Source organism: Rhododendron vialii, chromosome 8a (assembly GCF_030253575.1).
Source record: "Rhododendron vialii isolate Sample 1 chromosome 8a, ASM3025357v1".
NCBI lineage: Eukaryota > Viridiplantae > Streptophyta > Magnoliopsida > Ericales > Ericaceae > Rhododendron > Rhododendron vialii.
The window spans coordinates 12806577-12826082 of NC_080564.1; the positions used below are offsets into that span (position 1 = coordinate 12806577).

The following is a 19506-nucleotide window of genomic DNA, read 5'->3' on the forward strand; positions in this document are numbered from 1 at the left end:
AACAGCATCTTCCCACTTTCAAAATTATATATATATATATATATATATATATATATATATATATATTCCAAAAAAAAAAAATTCCTAATTAGTTCCAAGAAATCACTCATAATATAGACACTTAGGATTAGGCTATCATTAATGAAAGTACGTAATGATCATAACCCAAGAAAAGGTTCCTCAAAATATATTACAACTAAATTGTACATAAACCCATTTGATTCTGGTCATAACCCATATCATGCATGTAAAAGTACTGTACTGGTTTTTTAATTTACACACTTTTAATTCAAAAAGAGAGAGAAGTACTTAGGAGTATTTAAGTACTTAATTGAATATTTCAGTGGTGGAACACAAGCCCTTGACTCCTACTAGTCAACGTACGCAGATAAATCCTACACCCTGGGCCTGGCTCACTTTCTTCTAAAAATGGAAAATCTGGATACATAGAATTGTGCTAAAAGCAGATAAATAACCTTTATTGTAGGCCAACAATAAAATGTGGACGCCAATAAAATAAAATAAAAACTAAATGGGGACATATACAAATTTCCAACAACTAAGTTAATTAATTAATTAATTTCCCCAATATTTCAGCTCGTCTTTTTTTTTTTCCCAGCTCGTAAAAAAAAAAAAAAAAAAAAACCCTATTGAAAGAGTAAAAGTTTTTACTATCTAAAAGTAGTGAGTATTATTAGTACTTAAAAGAAGGAAGAATAACATACTTGAAGAGTTTGGGAATGTTCTTGATCATGACAGTAGTTTTCTCTTCACAATGTGAGAGAGGTAACACCTCATACTTCTTTAACATTGACCCTCTCCTCCACCTTTTCCTGTTTCTACGACTACTAGCCCTAAAATTGGGCTCCTTTTGGTGGTGTTGTGATGATCTAAACCCACTAGTAGTACTAGGCCTCCTCCTTGGAGCTCCGATTCTCACCGTTTCAGGGCCCACACTCGGTACAATCGGTGGAGGTTCAACCACCCGTGGCGGCGGAGGCTCCGGTGGATGGATGGGGTAGGGGGTGGTGTAAAGAGGTGATTGGGGGTGGTGGAGCAGTGGGGATTGGGAGGGGGTGGGAAAGAAAGAAGGCGGCTGCGGCGGCAGTGGCAGTGGCAGTGGCGGTGGAGATGAGAAAGGGAAGTGGTGGATGTGTAGCGGTAGTGGTGGGAAGTTTGTGAAAGGGGTTTGATTTGTGTAGGACAGCGGTATATACGCCGGTGCTCGTGGGTTCAAACCCCTGGAGCCAGCCATGGAAGAGAGAGAGAGAGAGTGTGTGTGTGTGTGTGTGTGTGGGGGGGGGGGGGGGGGGGCGGCGGCGGATGATGGGGGGCTGGAGTTGAGCAGCCCAACTGGACAGTGAGCTTTTAGATTTGTACCACGTACCTTTGCAAGTAAGAACTTTCTTTCCATGGAGGGATTTTTTATTTTTATTTTTATCAACTGTTTCAACATGATTCTAAATTGCCTACCCAAAATACCAAAATTCTTACTTTACTTAGTCACAAAATATATCTCTCTTCCAATAGCCTAAGCAAATGCCTATTCAAATCAAAAAACCTTTTCTTAAAAAAGAGAGACCCCAATGTATGAAGGTAGTAGCTAAAGCTGCATGGGATGAGGTTCGGGTAAGTGGCTGGGCCGGCTTTGTCATTATGCAGAAATTAAAAGGTATTAAAGACAGGCTAAGAGTTTGGAATAAAGAGGACTTCGAAGACATCAATTCTGCTCTTCAAGAAGCCGAAGCTAAAATGCATCACTTCGACACTCTATCTGAAGTTAGGCAATTGAATGACGAGGAAAAAGCACTAAGATGTTCTATCAAGTCAGATTATTGGAGGCTCTCTAAGTTGTCAGAATCTCTTTGGAAACAGAAATCTAGAGTCAAGTGGCTGAAATTGGGAGATAGAAACACGAGGTTTTTCCAAATCTCAGCTAACAACCGATTCAAGAGGAATTTGGTGGGTTCAATTAAGATGAACGGATGTCTGCTGGTGGAACTGGATCAGATCAAACAAGCCGCTGCAAAAAAAAATTCGGAATAACTTTAAGGAAGATAGAAAGATCAGACCAGTGTTGGGGGGGTTCTTTTCCAGAACGATAGAGTCGGCTATAGCGTCGCAACTTGAGAAACAATTTGAGGAGAAGGAAATTTTGGTAGCCCTGCAAGGATGTAGTAGTCTCAAAGCACCAGGACCCGACGGCTTCAATTTCTCTTTTGTCAAGAAAGGGTGGGATTTTATGAAAGAGTCGGTCACTCAATTCTTCACTGAGTTCCATGCCAATGGGAAGCTTACTAAAGAGGTATCAATTCCACTTTTGTTTCATTGATTCTTAAGGTAGCTTGTCCGGTTTCTTTTAAAGAATATAGACCCATTAGTATGGTGGGATGGGTCTATAAGGTTCTATCTAAAGTATTGGCGAATAGAATCAAAGAGCATATGCGATTAGTCATTGGGGAGTCCCAAGCTACCTTTGTATGTGGGAAACAAATTCTTGATGGCGTTCTTATAGCCAATGAGGCCATTCACAGCTGAAAAAATAGGGCGCACGGGGGCCTTATTTTAAAGCTAGATTTGAAAGAGCATACGATTGTGTCAATTGGAGCTTTCTAAACAACATGATATTGAGGATGGGATTTGGGGACAGGTGGAGAGGATGGATTATGGAGTGTTGCTCGACGGTCTCTATGTCAATATTAATCAATGGTTCAGCATCTCAGGATTTTTGTACCCATAAGGGGTTGAGGCAGGGGGATCCCCTATCACCTTTCCTCTTTAATATTATTGTGGAAGCCCTTAACATAATGCTAGAAAGAGCAAAGGAAGCGAATATTATCAAAGGAACTAAATTGGGGAGTAATGGGGTCTCATTAACTCACCTACAATTTGCGGATGATACCATTCTCTTTTGCAACAACGACCCGGAGGAGTTGGCAAACATTAAAAGAATCTTAAGGTGCTTTCAACTGATGTCTGGTTTGAGAATTAACTTCTCAAAAAGCTCTCTTTGCAGAGTGAACGTTCCACCCGAAGCGATAACTTCACTGGCTCGTATTTTAGGGTGTAAGGTGGAAAAATTACCAATCAAATACCTTGGGTTGCCGTTAGGTGCAAACCCAAGTAGGATTAAGACTTGGGACCCCGTAATCGAAAGGACTGAGAAGATCCTGAGTATTTGGAGATCACAGTGTATTTCGACGGGGGGAAGGATTACCCTTATCAATTCCAACTCTGCAAACGTGCCTATCTACTTTATGTCTTTGTTTAAAATGCCAGTGGCAGTCGCGAGGAAGCTGGAGAAAATGTAGAGACAGTTCTTTTGGGGCGATACGAGCGATAAAAAAAAGATACACATGGTAAAATAGGACGAGATTACAAGGAAGAAAGCTGACGGAAGGTTGGGGGTGAAAAAGATGCTTCAACATAATCTAGCACTTTTGGCCAAATGGTGGTGGAGATTTGGTACAGATAAAGGCTCTCTTTGGGTGAAAGTCATTAGAGACAAATACAAATTGGTTGGAAATTGTTGGCTCCCTTATGTTCATGGCTCAGGTTCAACCTCAAGAATTTGGAGAATTCCTCATCTCATTTGGGATACTCCATCCGTGAGAGCTTCAGAGTACAAGTAAATTCAGGTAATGCTACGGCGTTCTGGGAACATGTTTGGTTGGGTGAGTTACCCTTGAAAGAAGAATATCCTAGACTGTTTTCATTATCTTCTCAAAAGGAGGAACTGATCTGTAATATGAGGGGTGACGCTGCTGGTGGATCTTGGGACCTTCTATTTAGGAGAGGCTTGATTGGGCGGGAGAAAGGAGAGATGGTTAACCTAAGGCTGCGATTGCAACAGGTGACATTAATCCAATCGAAGCCCGATGAGTTATTGTGGCGGTGGACGGGGGATGGTAAGTTCACTGTGAAATCAGCGTATGGCCCCTGGGAATTGCTGTCCTATTCAAGTAATACTTTTCTGGGTTCTATTTGGAAGAACTTAAGCCCTCCCAAGGTGGAAATTTTTGCTTGGTTGGCTGTCAAGGAAAAAGCTACTACCGGGTCAGAACTTCTTAGTAGAAATGTGATAAATGAAATTCATTTAGCCTTGTGTCCTCTCTGCTCTATGCATCTTGAATCAAATCAGCATTTATTTCTCCATTGCCATTTCTCTTGGAGTGTCTGGTCAATAATTTTAGAGTGGTGGAATATGAAATGGGTGTGCCCGGTCTCCGTTCCGAATTTAGCAAGTTGGTGGTTGCAAATGGATTTTCCAATTTGGAGAAACATATTTGGGAAGCATGCTTCTATGCAACGTTTTGGTCCCTATGGTTGGTGAGGAATGATTACATCTTCAATAACTCAGCAAAACAGGCCTGGGAAGTGGGAGATGTAGTTAAAACTATGGTCGCAATGTGGATGAAGGTCAAGTTCGACATCAAGGTCTATACGGTGGAAGAGTTTAAGGTCTTTCTGGATGGTATCCGAAAACTAAAATTGTAACTTAGATTGAGGTGTGTTATCCAACTGTTAGTTGGATGTGTTTGTATTTTCTTTTGGTGCTTCTAGGCTCTACGAGCTAGGATGTATTCCCTCGATGTAACCCTTTCGAGTTCTATAAAAAGTTTCGTTTGCCGAGCAAAAAAAAAAAAAAAACGGGCAAGAGACGAGGGCTCCGACGAGGCCGTTGGTTCCCATTTTTAGCCCCTTTCCTCGTCAAAACCTGTAACTCACACGAGGATGGTGGATCCGACGAGGCTATTGGAGATGCTCTTATGCCTTGTTTGTTTCACCTTTTGAAAAATATTTTTCAAAAAATATCTTATACTTTCAATCATTACTCTTCATTTATTATACTTATTTTCAATCATTATTTTCATTTTTCTCTCTATTTCTCTCCACTTATTACTCTGACTTCTAATCATTAGTCTCATAAAAAATTTCTCAAAAACTCATCCAAACACAATATTAATGTCCAGCACTATTATTCTTCACGAATTTTTGTATGGTATTAATTAATAAGTATATATTTAGCACTAAACTTTACAAAAACATATACCCCTCCGTTTTATATTCATATTGAGAGTTCATTACAAAAAGTGGTGTAAATAAAAAAATCAACTACTTCTGTGTATAATTTTTTGAATTTTTTTACCAAATTAAACTACTAACCTAGATCTTTAATACGGTACAAAAAAAAATTAAAAATTATATACAAAAGTAGTTAATTTTTTTGATTTAAAAAATGACAAGAGAAAGAGTATGAGACTCTTACTATGGAGGAAGTATAATGAATAAAAGCATTTAAACAACACGTAACGGCGCCCAAAACCACCGAATAATTTTCCTATTTCATGCTCCTCCTCCATCACCTATCAACATCCATGTAACATCATGTCCTGTCCTCCTAGAAGAGGGTTTGGTACAAGGCATAAAAAAAGTGAAACCGATCACTGTGTAAATTTCCCCTTTTCAGTTCATTCGGAACGTGGTTGAAAACCTCTGTCATGCTACGTTTCTTTGGCAATTTTTTTTCCGCCTCTTGGGTATGTTATTCAATAGTCTCGGAATACCACGTGACATGTCTTACATGGTGCTTTCGGTCAATAAATTTTTGCTATCCACGCTAAGTAGGTTAATTATTGTCTCCCAACCATCCAACAAGAGAAGATCGATGACTATGTGTCACCCGTAAAAATTTTCGCTACGTGATTAGTTGGAAGCACCACGTGAACATGTCACATGGTAGTCCATGACTACTGAATAATTACTCTTAACTTCTTTGTATGTGAAAAGGAGAAGTGCAACAAATAAACACCCATAATTACACAAACACAATTCTACCGACACTAACAATTAATGCACGTGAAGCCCACGTACACGCTTATACAAGCATCTTTGCACGTATTGTAATGCACGTGAAACCCACGCACTGTATTGTGAGTGACTATGCAATTACGTTTGTGTAAGTGTGTGCGGCCTTTATTTTTTTAGTGAAAAATAAAAAAACACATAAGGTGGACCTCTTTGTCTCTCTTTTATTTAGTGTGTATGTATTATCATTTCATACCTGTTTAATTTATCGTTACGTAATTTATTGTGAACAGTTGTGAACAACGCAACGCAACATGATACTCCTAGTGAATTGAATAATTACCATGTTTTGGTTGCATGATGATAATTATAGTCGCAGTATCACAAAATCCACCTCACTTAGACAACAACGCAGCATGATACTCTCAGTGTATTGAATAAACGTTGATGTGTTTACATTGGCAACAATAAATTCTACTCCACTTAGTTAATTTCTCAATTACGTAAAACACATAAAGCAGACCTCTTTGTCTCTCTTTTATTTAGTAGTTTAGTATATGTATTATCATGTCTTACTTGTTAAATTTATCGTTATGTAACTTACTGTGAACAGCTATGAACAACTTAACATGATGCTCCTAATGTATTGAATAATTACCATGTTTTGGTTGCATGATGATAATAGTCGTGGTATTACAAAATCAACTTCACTTAGGCGACAACGCATCATGAATAAAAGTCGATGTGTCTGCATTGGCAACAATAAATTCCACTCCACTTAGTTAAGTGCTTAATTAAATAATTAGCTCGTAAGAAGTTTTATGGGCTAGCTAAACTATTAATTAGTTGGAAAAAATTATTTAAAATAGTTTTAGTTAAGATATATTCAAAAAAATTAATTAAAGTATCATTTAGTTGGGAGGATTTCACTCTTGAATGGAAGGTTGGCCAAAATTAAACAACGCTTTATCATTTGGTAAAAATTGACTAATATTCCAATAACCTGGCCAATGCAAGGTAAACAAATACCCAAATGCTAGTAAATAACGATAATCAATTGTGAGGGAAAGTATAATCAGAATTCCAAAAATTTATTCGAAGGTGATTTTTGTATTATATATTTTCAATTCATTTTTTTTTTATAAATGTAATTTGACAGAGTCCATTCTATACAAAATGTATTAATAGGTTGGCCAAATAGACCATAGTGGATTCTCTAAGGATAAACTTTTTCAAAATAATTTTGTTAGTCTTTTATATATTCGATATATATAGTTCAACATATTTTTAGTACTCTCTTAGACCGTTTTTACATAAACGAATTCATCTTTTCAATCTTATGAAGAGTTCAATAAATTGGTTGCAGTATTTTCCTAATTATAGAGTGCTCGTGTAAAATACGAATCACCTTTCTATAACTTGTACCCGAATTCCGTTTCGTTAAGGATTTTATTTTTTGAGTATTTATTTTTCGTTTTACGAAACATGTCATTCTCTCACAAGACATCACTTGTAATTCATAAAATAAAGTACTTATATAGCTAGAGCTAGCTAGGGAAGGATACGAGGTCTTTATTTTGAAGGAAATTCGTATGAAGGGTTTTTCCTTCCTACATGCAAAATCAGAATTGAGGCCTTTTATTCGAACAGTTAAATGAAAAAAGTCCACTCAAAGCGTCTCCAACTACACTGTTGTAATTCCTTCGATCTAAATTGCTGGGTTTTTTTTCGAGTTATTTTGGAAATAGAGTGAAAAATATAGACCATTTTTTAAGGTTCACAAAGGGAACATCTACGGTGCACACTATTGGCATACGATGTACCGGCCAGTAATATTGACCGCTTTTCTTTTTTGGTAGAGAGGGAAGAGAGTAATTTCACTTGACCTCTCACCTAGACAATCACCTAGACAATCGATAACATTTTTCACTGAGAAGTGTAAATTTTACCAGTATATGTAATGGTGCATACCACATGCACCAAAAACTATTGAGAGACATAATATTTACCACTTAATATTTGTCCAATATATGCATAACATATATAATTATACGAGATGTGCATTGGAGCTCGAATGTTCGAGAGTTTTGAACTTTTGATATGGTCAAATCAAAATTGGCATCAGCACATTTTTTGTGGTGCCCGCTTCATGCGAAGGAATGAAGGTCGATGATGGATTTGGGAACGTGCGGCAGTAAGGCTTCGCTTGTTTTGATGTAAAATACTCGTATTTTTTATGTAAAACATTTTTTCAGAAAATAAATTTCAAATTGTTATTTTTCGGAATTTTGTTGGCACTTAAAAAATATTTTCATAAATCAACAAAATAGTGTAAAGAGAGAAGGGAGCTTAAACGGTGGAGAAATCTGAGAATATTGGAATTGAACGTGAGTCAAGTATGGCGATCGAGAAAACTGAGTAGTGAGAATTGCAGTAAACGAACCGAATCGAGCCAAATACTACCTCCGTCCTATAATATTTGTCCGGTCCGCGAAACGAGGACTACAAAATAATGCATTTCTTTCGAGAAAAATTTAAATTTTTTTCATAAGTTAAAAGAACTCGTTGAGATCTAGTAAATTGTTGAATTTTTTTTCAACTTTTCTTACAAAAATGGTATTATTTTTACGTCTCCATTTTGCGGACCGGACAAATATTATGAGACGGAGGGAGTATTAGAATGTTCAGAATCATTCATTAAGTTTTTCAGCGAACTCAAACTCGAGCCGAACACAATGAAAATTATGAAGAACCGAACTCGAACTGAGCTTGCTTAGGGTTGGGTCTAACTCGAGCTTATTCGCAAGTCTTAATGAGTTTCTATTGGGTTTTGCCGGTTCTACTTAATGGCCATATTTTTTCTCTCCGGGGCTCGACATGGTTGTTCTCCTCCACCGATCTCTCCTCCTGAGGTTGGTTCGGTCTTCTTGCCTAACGGCGAAGTGAGGAGGCGGCGGCGGTAGGTTGCTTTGGCCGGCTGCTCGGGTGGTGGTGCGTGGCAGGGACGAGCCGTGGGTTGGGTGTTGGTTTGGATTACAGAAAAGCTATGTGCACAGCATGCTGTGCACAGACCCCTTTTTCTCTCGCCTCGAGTCGCACAAAGATGATTGGAGCCGCTCATCTTTGTGCGACCCGAGGCGGGAGAAAAAAGGGTCTGTGCACAGAGCCGATCATCTTTGTGCGACTCGAGGCGGGAGAAAAAGGGGTCTGTGCACAGCTCTTTGGATTATGGTTAGGGTTTGTTTTTAATGGGCTTAATCTGTTGGGCTTTGTCCCTTCTATTTGGGTTTTTAGGCTCTTTCAGGTGTTGGGGTGTAATCTATTTGTGCTCATTATTTGATATGGACTTTTAGGCCTTTTTAGGTGTTGGGTTTTGTCCCTTGGGGTTTTTCCTTGGTTGGCATCTTGCCAATTAAGGAATTGGATCTTGGATGGGTTTTTGTTGCATTTTCCTTGCTCCTTTTAAGTCTTTGTATCTCTCTTAAAGATTAATAAAAAAAAATTGTTGTTCAAAAGATAATATCATATATTTATACACGTATACAAATTTAAAGCTGTAAATAAAATTTTTATTACAAAAATATGTTCGTATACATATAAAATGATAAAAACATATACGTAAGTAAGTTTTTTTTTTTTACTGAACCAAATCGTCCCAATATAAGTAAGTTTTTTAGACTTGGTACAAGTTTTAAAATTTTCACTATGTAACTATATAAAATTCTCATAACATACATATACTAGTGCTTACCCGTGTCTACGGCACTACGCAATCCGGTTGGAATTGCACGTATCTATGGCACTTGCTAGCTAGTGGCTCAAACACTAAATCAATTTATTAGTGTGTAGTATGTAATCTTTTTTTTAGTGGCATGAAAGAGAATTACACATGCTTACGGTACTCTCTCAATTAAACTTTTAAGCTAGTTACAAAAAAACTATCAATTTGCTTATGAAATTCCAATAAATACCAAGTAAAAAAGTTAAAATAGTACTACTATGGATCTCCCACCACATCTATTAAACTCATTTGCAGAAATAAAAGAACATATTAGAACCCAGAAATCAAAAACCTCAATGTAACTTCAATCACTAATAGTTATCAAACACCATAAACTAACCATATAAAGAGTAAAAAAAAATTAGTTCAGACCGCGAGAAAAAAACTGGCTATCGAAAAAAGCTACAAAGAACTCAGGCTTTGGTTGAAATACCTAAGTGTAAGCGATCACCAGAAGCATAGTGCTTACCCGTGCCTACGGCACTACCCACTCCGATCGGAATTGGCTCAATTTGCTGAAAATTATGTACCCATAGAGTTACTATTCTGAAATTCAATTTCTGCCAAGAATTGCATCAATTTCTACCCATGCAGACACGAGCAACCCGATGATATTAGAAAAAGGAAGGGCGAAAAAGAAGGGTCTGAAAACACATGAACCTGGGCGCGGACTATACTACTAAATTATCATTCAAAACGGAACGTCAAGAGGAGTTAAAATAACAAAACTCGATTATGTGTAACATTTAACAACACACCTACCCACTAGACCTGGGTAACATGTCGGGTCGGGTCGTGTTCGTGTCGGGTTAGCCGTGTTCGTGTCACAAACAACCCAACACGAACACGACCTGTTTACTAATCGTGTCAAGTTTTCAGACACGAACACGACCTGTTAACAAACAGGTCAACCCGAACACGACCTGTGTAACACGTTTATTAAATAGTCGTGTCAACCCGTGTCAACCCATAACACGACACGGTTTGAACACGTTTAAACACTTTCTGCAAATAAAATACTTCCTGCATTCAGATTTCAGAGAGTCTCAAAAATTAAAACTTAATTTCCAACAACCAACTTAGAAAAATCAAATGAACCACCAGGTTCACCACCACTTAAAGTCTTGCAAACATAAGTTCCAATCACCCGGTCTACCACTACTTAGAGTCTTACAAAGATAAGTTCCAATACTAAATAAGTTTGACTTAAACAGTTAAACATTCAAATACAAAACAAGTTCTCACTGGAACCATCATTATTTGGTTCCATTTTCAGATTAGGCTTCTTCACAAAACCACACTCCCCATTTGTCCTTGCATCAACCACAGAGCCCTACCATATCCCTGCAATGCTGTAATTGAAGCAGAGTTGTGAGAGAAAATACAAACAAAGAATACCTCAACTAATTGTAGGAAAGAGTACCAAAGCATATTGAGATTTTCAGACTGACAATTAACTTAATAATTAATAACAATTCTATGATGGCCCAGCACTCTCCATTGAGTTGAGTTGATTCATAATTATAGGAACTTCACAGTTAACATCAATTCTTGATACAAACTCCCCCCTCCCTCACTCTTAAAGAAAAGAGCTGAAACCAACAGGGCTACATACTTGACCCTTTACAACCAGGCAGAGAAAACAAAACCAAAACTGGACATCCTAGCTACAACAAAGAAGGTAAAAGCTAGACATGCTGAAACACTCGGCATACGGATTTCCCAATTAGACCAACAAAGCTCCAAATTAAATTCACACAACAGACTTGGGAATATTCCTCCATGATGTTTAAAATGTGGCATATATCTTTAAACTAGAAGAGAATGGTTCAAAGTAGTTCTAAAGTTTAATTTCCAACAACTAACTTCACAGGAGACAGGACTAGTTATCACTTATCACTACACTGGACTAGTCATTGCTGCACAATTTAGGAGCCATGCCATAAAAAGTTAAAAACAATCACCATCAAAGTAGCAGATAATACTTACTTTTAATCAAGGTTCAACATTGATCACGGAACTAGAACATCCCACTGATTCGGACAGATCGTTGTCTAGATTCAAGTTCATTATGTCTTCAATGACATCATCCAACTTCACGTTGTCGATTTCTAAATGACAACAATAAGTCATGTTAGTCTCAAGTTTATTCTCTAAAAAATGCATAACAAAGGATAACAATATATTTACCTTCCCCTCCAAACAACCAACCCCTAGAGCATATCAAAGCCTCGACAATTTTAGGCTTTAAAGAACTCCGATATTTGTCAAGAACTCGACCACCAACACTAAATGCAGATTCGGAAGCAACCGTAGAAATAGGAATACTCAACACATCGTGAGCCATCGATGCAAGTTCCGGATACCTATAATTGTGGGCTCTCCAATATTCAAGTACATCAATATTTTCATTTCTTGGAAGCCTAGGCTCATCCAAATACAATTCTAGCTGATTTTTTTGTGCACTAGAAACAAATAAATGGCTCTCAAATGCATCAAAATCCTATAAACAACAAAATATAAAAAAATTAGAAGATAACACAAAATACCAAGTTAATTTACATGAACACCATGTCAAAAAGAATATTGTTACCTCAATGAATTCGCCCTGGATTTCTTGAACAATGTTTCCTTGAACAACTTCCGGTTTGTAAGAGGCTCTAGATTGGTACTCGTTAAAGAGACCAAAAAGCTTTTCCCGGATTCGTGTACACTGTGTGAATACCTCACTAGATGACTCACCATAAAGCTTTCCATAAGAATATTCCACCAACTGAAACTTAAAACGAGGATCAAATATAACCGCAATTGCCAAGATCACAGAATGCTCCGACCAATACTTATCAAACTTCACCATCATTTGACTGGCCATCCTTCTCATGAAAGGATCAGTACTGTTCATCTCCTTATTTAGGAGAAATTGAATTGCACAAACCTTTGAAAAATACAAATTTGATGTAGGATATTTCGAACCCGAGAAAATGCAAGTAACATCATAGAAAACTTTCAAGAACTGGCAAATCTTTTCCGCTCTACCCCATTCCTCTTGAGAAGGACAATGCTTAAAATTCGAGTCACTAAGTTGCAACTGGCAAAATGCACGCCGATAGTAAATGACACTTGCGAGCATGAGATATGTTGAGTTCCATCTAGTAGGAACATCCTGCCTCAAACCTCTTTTGGAATCTAGAGAATATTGTGCAACACACTCCAATAATTTTTGTTTTCTTGCTTGAGATCCTTTCATGTATTTGACACACTCCCTAATCTTGTCAACAACAACATCTATTTCTTTTAGCCCCATTTGAACTACCAAGTTAAGAATATGAGCACAACAACGGATATGAAAACAACTACCTTCGTCCACAAGTGCACTATTCAAATTAAGATGATTCTTAAGCAAGTCAACAAGCACATCATTTGCAGAAGCATTATCCAAAGTAAAAGAGAACAACTTGTTCTCGATGCCCCATTTACCCAACAAATCATACACCTTCTCTTTCAATGCAATGCCACTATGTGGTGGAGGCATGTACGAGAAATTCAGAAGTCTCTTGTGCAACAGCCAATTCACATCAATAAAGTGGGTAGTAAGACTCATATAACCATCCGTGGCAATAGATGTCCATAAATCAGACGTCAAAACAAACTCTACCAGGCAAAGTACGCAAATTGCGACCTAGAGTTCGATACTCTTTCTCATGCAAAGAAAGGATGGCAGTCCTAACAGTCCTCCTTGAAATTGAGTGGGCTTCTGGGTTTAAGTAGGTAAAAATATTCCTAACACCCTCATACTCGACAAAGCTAAGTGGCAAGTTATGTCTAATTACTGCATGCACCAACAGTTCACGAAACCTATCAGGGTTAAATTTCGCTAGTTGCAATGCTCCATTTTTAGATACAAGCATCTGTCCAATATCCATTGTTTGATTCTTTAAACAAACAAGTAAATGACGCTTCATATTTCCAGTTCCATATTTACTATCTGAAAGATACACCTGACCACATTTCTTACACTTGCATTTTTCAGGCTCATCGTCCACAACAACATCAGGGTTCTCAGGGTCATTCTCATCATCATCAGGGTTCTCAAGGTTATTCTCATTATCAGGGTGATTCTCTTTCTTAGGCTTGTCAAGAATGTCAAAATAATTCCATACCTCAGACGTAAGCCTACGTTTTCTCTTCAGAACAGGCTTCTTAGCCTTCTTTAGAGGAGGCTTCTTGCTCTTGGCTTTGGCTACACCTTTTTCAGGTGGTGAATGAGCTGATTGAGAATGAATTGATTCCATTGTAGGATTTGTATCCATCTGTTTAAAGATTAACTGTCAGAACCAGTGTAATCAAAACGATTGTATAAGTGAAACAAATAGATCGCAACAGACCACTGTAAATGACTATATAGAACCAGACAACCAGTAATCAAGACTAAGTAAAAATAGAAACAGATCACAAAAACATGAACAGATCCGAAATAGAAACAGATCGCAAACAACTTGAGACGAAAGTGAGAGTGAGACTAAGTAAAAATACACCAAATGGACCTTTCTAGCACTCTCGGTCAAAACTCAAAAACCCAAATCGCAGAGACCCCTCTACTGCTACTGTTTTTGATTGGGACAAAGACAAAACACTTTACCGAGGAAAACCAAGAAAATCGAGAACCCGAAAAGGTAGTATCTCTTTTGGTTTCTTTCGGATCTATTTTGGTGAACGGTAACAAAATCTTCAAACACAATACCAAAATCTAGTGTACATGGTCTTAGGGTTTGTAGCTAACAAAATCTAGATCGGAAGTTAGAGGGAGGGAGGGAGAGAGAGAGAGAGAGAGAGAGAGAGAGAGAGAGAGAGAGAGAGAGAGAGAGAGAGAGAGAGAGAGACGTACCAGCTAGGCAACTGCCAATGAGAGATGTCTGCGCTAGGGCGTGAGACGGTGAATGGTGTTTGAACGGTGAAACCTCAGGCGTCGAGATTCATTCTTTTAGGTGTGAGACGAGAGTGAAAGAGATCAGAAGATTCGGAAGTTGGAACATTGAGTATTTGATTTTGAGTCATTGAGAGAGGGAGAGAAAAAGAGATCAGAATTGAGTGATGTCTGCGCTAGGGCAACATCTGAAGATTCTGAACTTCTCATTGCCTTTTATATGAGCCGTGTAATCATGTACTGCAAGTGCACACGATGTTTCGATTTTTTTAGTGTTCGGGTCGGGCCAAGTCGTGTTAATGGGTGACATTTTTTCCGTGTTCGGGTCGGGTCGTGTTCGGGTCGTGTTAATGTGTGACACGGATAAGTAATCGTGTTAGTCGTGTCTGTTTCGGGTCTCGCGTGTTCGACCCGAACCCGATCCATTTAAAATCCGTGTTCTCGAGTCGTGTCAATTTCGTATTTCGTGTCAGAAATGGTCAACCATAACCCGCTAACTTCGTGTTCGGTTCGTGTCGTTTACGTGTCCATTGCTCAGCTCTACTACCCACCCACACCAAAAAAATTATCCAAATTTCTTGAACATTTAGAACATGCACAAATTCACTCGAAACAATAGTTAGATTGAAATTTAAACACTACTTGCACCCTGGAAAAAAATAGACACCAAAAACTTCCCCAAAAAAATCCCGAAAGAATGTTTCACACGGCTTTTAAAAAATGGTTTTTTTGTTAGACCCATTACATTAGCTTTCTTGGCCCAGCTTTTCACGCAACTTTCTTCAACCAGTTTCGCCGGAATATATAAAAAATCCCAAAGAAATGTTTCTTTTTTTTTTATAATCAAAATGAATGTTTATTGGCCTAACTTCTAACGGAATTTGTAGACCTCGGCGGGGATTCGAAAGATGATAGGAGGGAGAGAGAGGGGGGGAACCCAAACGACAGGAGTTGGAATTTTATTTTTTTTATCATGCCAACGACAGAAGCTGGGTAAAAAAAGAGATGGCATTTTTGTGAAATATTTGAAAGATTGTGGGCACTTTCTTAAGAGAGTTAAAGAGCACATATCAACCCTTAGATCAAACAAATCTGAGCTGTTGTAACAACTTGTCCCCACACCCTTATGTTTTATAATAGAGATTCCAGGTTCGTGAGCATAATCGAGTCGAATACTACTATGTTTATATTCGGCTCATTTATAAAACGATTCTAAAATTGAGGCTTATGTTTGATTCATTTAGTAGACGAATCAAACTCGAACAAGCCTATACTGAGTCGAGTCTCAAACAATTTACAAATGACTCAATTCATTTACAGCGCCACGCAACCCCTTGTAGATTTTCGGTATATCGTTTAATCGTACCCTTAGGATTTGCGGAAAGATTACAGCAGTATCCAGATTGGATTTTTTCCTATTTCCTCATCATTCCTTCTGCGGCAGCTATTTAACGCGTGCGTTGATAACATTGTGACGGCGGATTTTTTCACTGCTACTGCTATTCATCACCACCGTTCAATTATCGTCATCATCATTAACACATCCTATTTGAATCCAAATAGTACAGATGTCCTCGATTCTCATGCCCTGTTTTTTCCGAGTCATTTTCTTTAATCAAGATTTCGAGTCTGATTACGCGCATTTCGGATAAATCTCTACAGTTTCTTACGCATGACAGTGAGGTAGTCTCACGGGTTATTGGCAAAGAGAATTAGACTTAAAAAATTAAAATCATAATGCCTTGTTTGGATGGTGAATTGGAAATTTTTGAGTTTTATTTTTGGGTAATGAGTGAGGAGAGAAATTAGGATAATGATTGAAGATATGTATAATAATTAGAGATAAGAATAGAAAGAGAAATAAGAATAATGATTGAAAAAATGAGAGAGAAATGAAAGTAATGGTTGAAAATATGAGTAATGAGTATTCTTGAGTTTGAATTTTTTTTTCGAAATCCAATCCAAACAAGGCAGAAAGAAGGCAAACTCCTCAATCTCAGTCGAAGACCCCTTGGCCAAATCCAGTGGAGCTAAGGCCATCAACAGGGGTATAATTAAAAAAAGATAATCAAAAATTGACACATTAGCTTTTGATTATTCACTTAAGAGGTTGTTAAGCTTCACAATGGTCACTTTTAGTCCATAATCAAAATAAGGGGTTCACTACAATTTCACACACTCTCCTCTCCTCTATTTTCCGCCATTCACTTCCCTCTATTTATGTTTTAATTTTGGAAAAAAATTGGTGACTTTTTTCTCTTCTACTATGATTTTTTTTTTTTTGTTGGGGGGGGGGGGGGGGGGGGTGGGAAATAAAAACAGAAAAGAAGAGTAAAATACCTTAATTCGGCGACGATGAGTTGAATTGTAGATGATCGAGAGATATGAGCTTCACTTTTAGAAGGAAAGAAAGAGAAATAATTTGTAGGTGAAGTGAAGAAGATATAAAATAGGCGAAGAAGAAGATAAGAAAATATCAGTTGAAACACGCGTGTATACAAATTTTGGAACTAGTTAACTAATATGGTGTGTGGTCTACAAATTTTGATTATTGAAAAATGTTGCTAGTTTTGGTAATCCAAAGCCCAAAATTTGATTATTTCTAAAGATGTTAAGTTTGATTATACCATTGTGAGCCATTTTTTGCACCAACATTGTTAACTTTAAAAATAATTGACTTTTGATTATACCACTGTAGATGACCTAAGGGCAAGTTTACGAGTTACTCTATTAGCTAAAAAAACTTGTGAACAGTGCACATTTTTTTATTTTACCTACTTACATTCCTTTCAACACTACACCAATACTATTTATTTAGGGCGCTGCTATTCGCAGCCTTTTATTTTCTCCCATAGCCCGTTAAAAATTTTCAATTATACTCGACAGTTAATTACCGAAATTGAGATATGTTTTCAGTATCCAATTACCAAAATATAATATTTTTTTCAACAGCTATTTACCGAAAATGTATGTTCGACAGTTGTTTACCGAGAGTTGAACATATTTTCGACATATAGTTACCGAAATATAATATTGTTTTCAACAGCTATTTACCGAAATGTTATGTATGATTTTCAACAATCATTTACCGAAATGTAGTGGGCTATGGGAGAAAATAAAGGGCTGCGAATAGCAGCGCCTTCTATTTAACCTATCATCTATTAAAATATATTTTCTTTCCTTTCTCAATAGTGCATGAAAGTGCAGATTTTTCAAAAAAAAAAAGGGGAAAAAGAAATAGAGAAGGATGGAGAGAGAAGAGAGAAATTAATGTAAAATATTACATATCTGATGTACAGTGCTTTTCTACTTGTGCCGAAGCACGGTAGACAAATGTATTTTACCGCAACTTTTGAAGAAGCTGCTGCATGTGCTTCTTTTGTACTTTCGCAATTTAAAATATCTAAAAGTTCAATATACGTAAGCTGATGTTGCTCTATTATGTTAAGGTGATGATTTTTCTTGTCAAAATTCTACTAAAAAAAAAAAATCCTATACACGTTCACTAAAAACATGTAAATGTGGTTATAGCAAATTCCGTTTCTCGGTCCATCAGCCCGAAGTCGGGCCAAATTGAAAATCTAATCAAGGAATTATTTTTTATTAGGCTGCGGTTGAGGCTTTGATAAATCTGAATCTAAGTCACATAATGCGCGTGCGAATGCGAAAGCGTGAGCTTGAAAACGTCTTTCAAAAACCTTTCAAACAAATACAATTTATGAGTGCGAGAATTGAAAGCGGGTCCACCTCAGCACAAAAGGAGGAAAAAAGAAGAGGACAATAGACAAATGTAAATCGCAAAATACAACAGTAGAAGGAAAAGGTTCAATAATGTACCATAAAGATGACATCAAAAGGTTAACTGTCATACGCTCAATAGTAGGCCTATTAATGGACTTGATTAAAAATGGATTCGATTCGAAATAATCTGAATCTACCTTAACCTGATCAAAATCCAAATCCGTGTGATCATAATCCAATTAGTTAGAAATATTTTTAATCGGATACCCATAGGAGCCGTAGGGCAATGTTTATATCAGGTATTCCTGCATAGGTGACACTCACAGTTAGTACCCACACCGGCCACCCACACTGGCCAGAGTCAACCGGAAAGGCACTCTGATGGTTAAGTAAAAGTCTCTGTAGGAGCCTAGGAGGAGAAATTCAATGGACAGAGCTTAGGAAAGGACTAGCGGCCTACCCCTCTAAGGTTTAAGCTCTTCTTTTACATAGAACCTCCAGACTTGCTCTCCAAGCAAGGGCGTGTAACCGCTCTTCTGGTGACACCACATATGACGTATTAGATAAGATGGTTACGGAGAACATAACACAAGCTAACTCTCATGAGTGTGCTTGCCATGTACTGTAACCTTCTCGGCCTATGTCATCATGACGTATGTGGCTAGGCGGTTAGGTGCACATGGGCAAGATGCCTTCAATGGATTACTCAGGTTGCACTGGTTGGATCTGGATCAGTCATGCCCCACTCGTATAGTTTGGGCACGACGACCCGGTTGCACCGGAGGGAGCCCACGCGTGATCCATGGCTTGATCAAGCCGATCCGAACAATGTACCTTGGCCTTAAGGGCCTTGCCTGCCTGATCAGACCAAAGGACCTCCTTGAGCCATGCGGCTCGGTCATGGTCCGAGCCCATTGTTCCGGCCACTATACTGCTGTATACACAAGTAATAGATGTGAAGATGTATATTTCCTGCAATTCTCTCCAAGCACCACCAGTATAGCCATCCCCTCCTCCATGCACAGCCGCCAAGTAACACCACCCTTGTGCTCTTCACTGTCCATTCGTCTCGCCAATTAACGGACATCAACATTTTTGCACTTCCTCTCTCCTAACACCATCTTTCTTTCTCTAGAAGTGAAACTGCCTCATTTCACTCTTGGAACTAAGCAACTTGAATTTGATGGAATTCTCTCTCAACACATAGACAGCGAGAGAGACATTGATAGGTGAAATTTATACGTAAGCATAC

The 19506-nt window shown here is 38.0% G+C and overlaps 3 protein-coding genes across 4 annotated transcripts; 2 read left to right on the top strand and 1 right to left on the bottom strand.

The window, feature by feature from the left end:
* Positions 1–1590: 1590 nt before the first annotated feature.
* Positions 1591–2538, top strand: LOC131298565 (uncharacterized). The gene is made up of 3 exons (XM_058324046.1): positions 1591–1919; positions 2011–2305; positions 2404–2538. Exons 1-3 carry the CDS (start codon positions 1591–1593, stop codon positions 2536–2538), a joined length of 759 nt encoding a protein of 252 aa, XP_058180029.1.
* Positions 2539–3448: 910 nt separating this feature from the next.
* LOC131298566 (uncharacterized) lies at positions 3449–4497 on the top strand. Its single transcript, XM_058324047.1, has 3 exons — positions 3449–3465; positions 3556–4056; positions 4194–4497. The coding sequence occupies exons 1-3, from the start codon at positions 3449–3451 to the stop codon at positions 4495–4497; spliced, it is 822 nt and encodes a 273-aa protein (XP_058180030.1).
* A 6258-nt stretch (positions 4498–10755) lies between these two features.
* LOC131336690 (zinc finger BED domain-containing protein DAYSLEEPER-like) lies at positions 10756–13969 on the bottom strand. Of its 2 annotated transcripts, XM_058372614.1 has the most exons (4): positions 12183–12523; positions 11780–12092; positions 11579–11700; positions 10756–10941 (listed from the first exon to the last, which is right to left on the bottom strand). In XM_058372614.1, the coding sequence occupies exons 1-3, from the start codon at positions 12489–12491 to the stop codon at positions 11585–11587; spliced, it is 738 nt and encodes a 245-aa protein (XP_058228597.1). In that variant the 5' UTR covers positions 12492–12523; the 3' UTR covers positions 10756–10941; positions 11579–11584. The 2 variants fall into 2 exon arrangements, 1 of the variants encoding a protein (XP_058228597.1); XR_009202912.1 differs by lacking the exons at positions 10756–10941; positions 11780–12092; positions 12183–12523 and adding an exon at positions 13750–13969 and having other exon boundaries at positions 11564–11700.
* Between the last annotated feature and the right edge of the window lie 5537 nt (positions 13970–19506).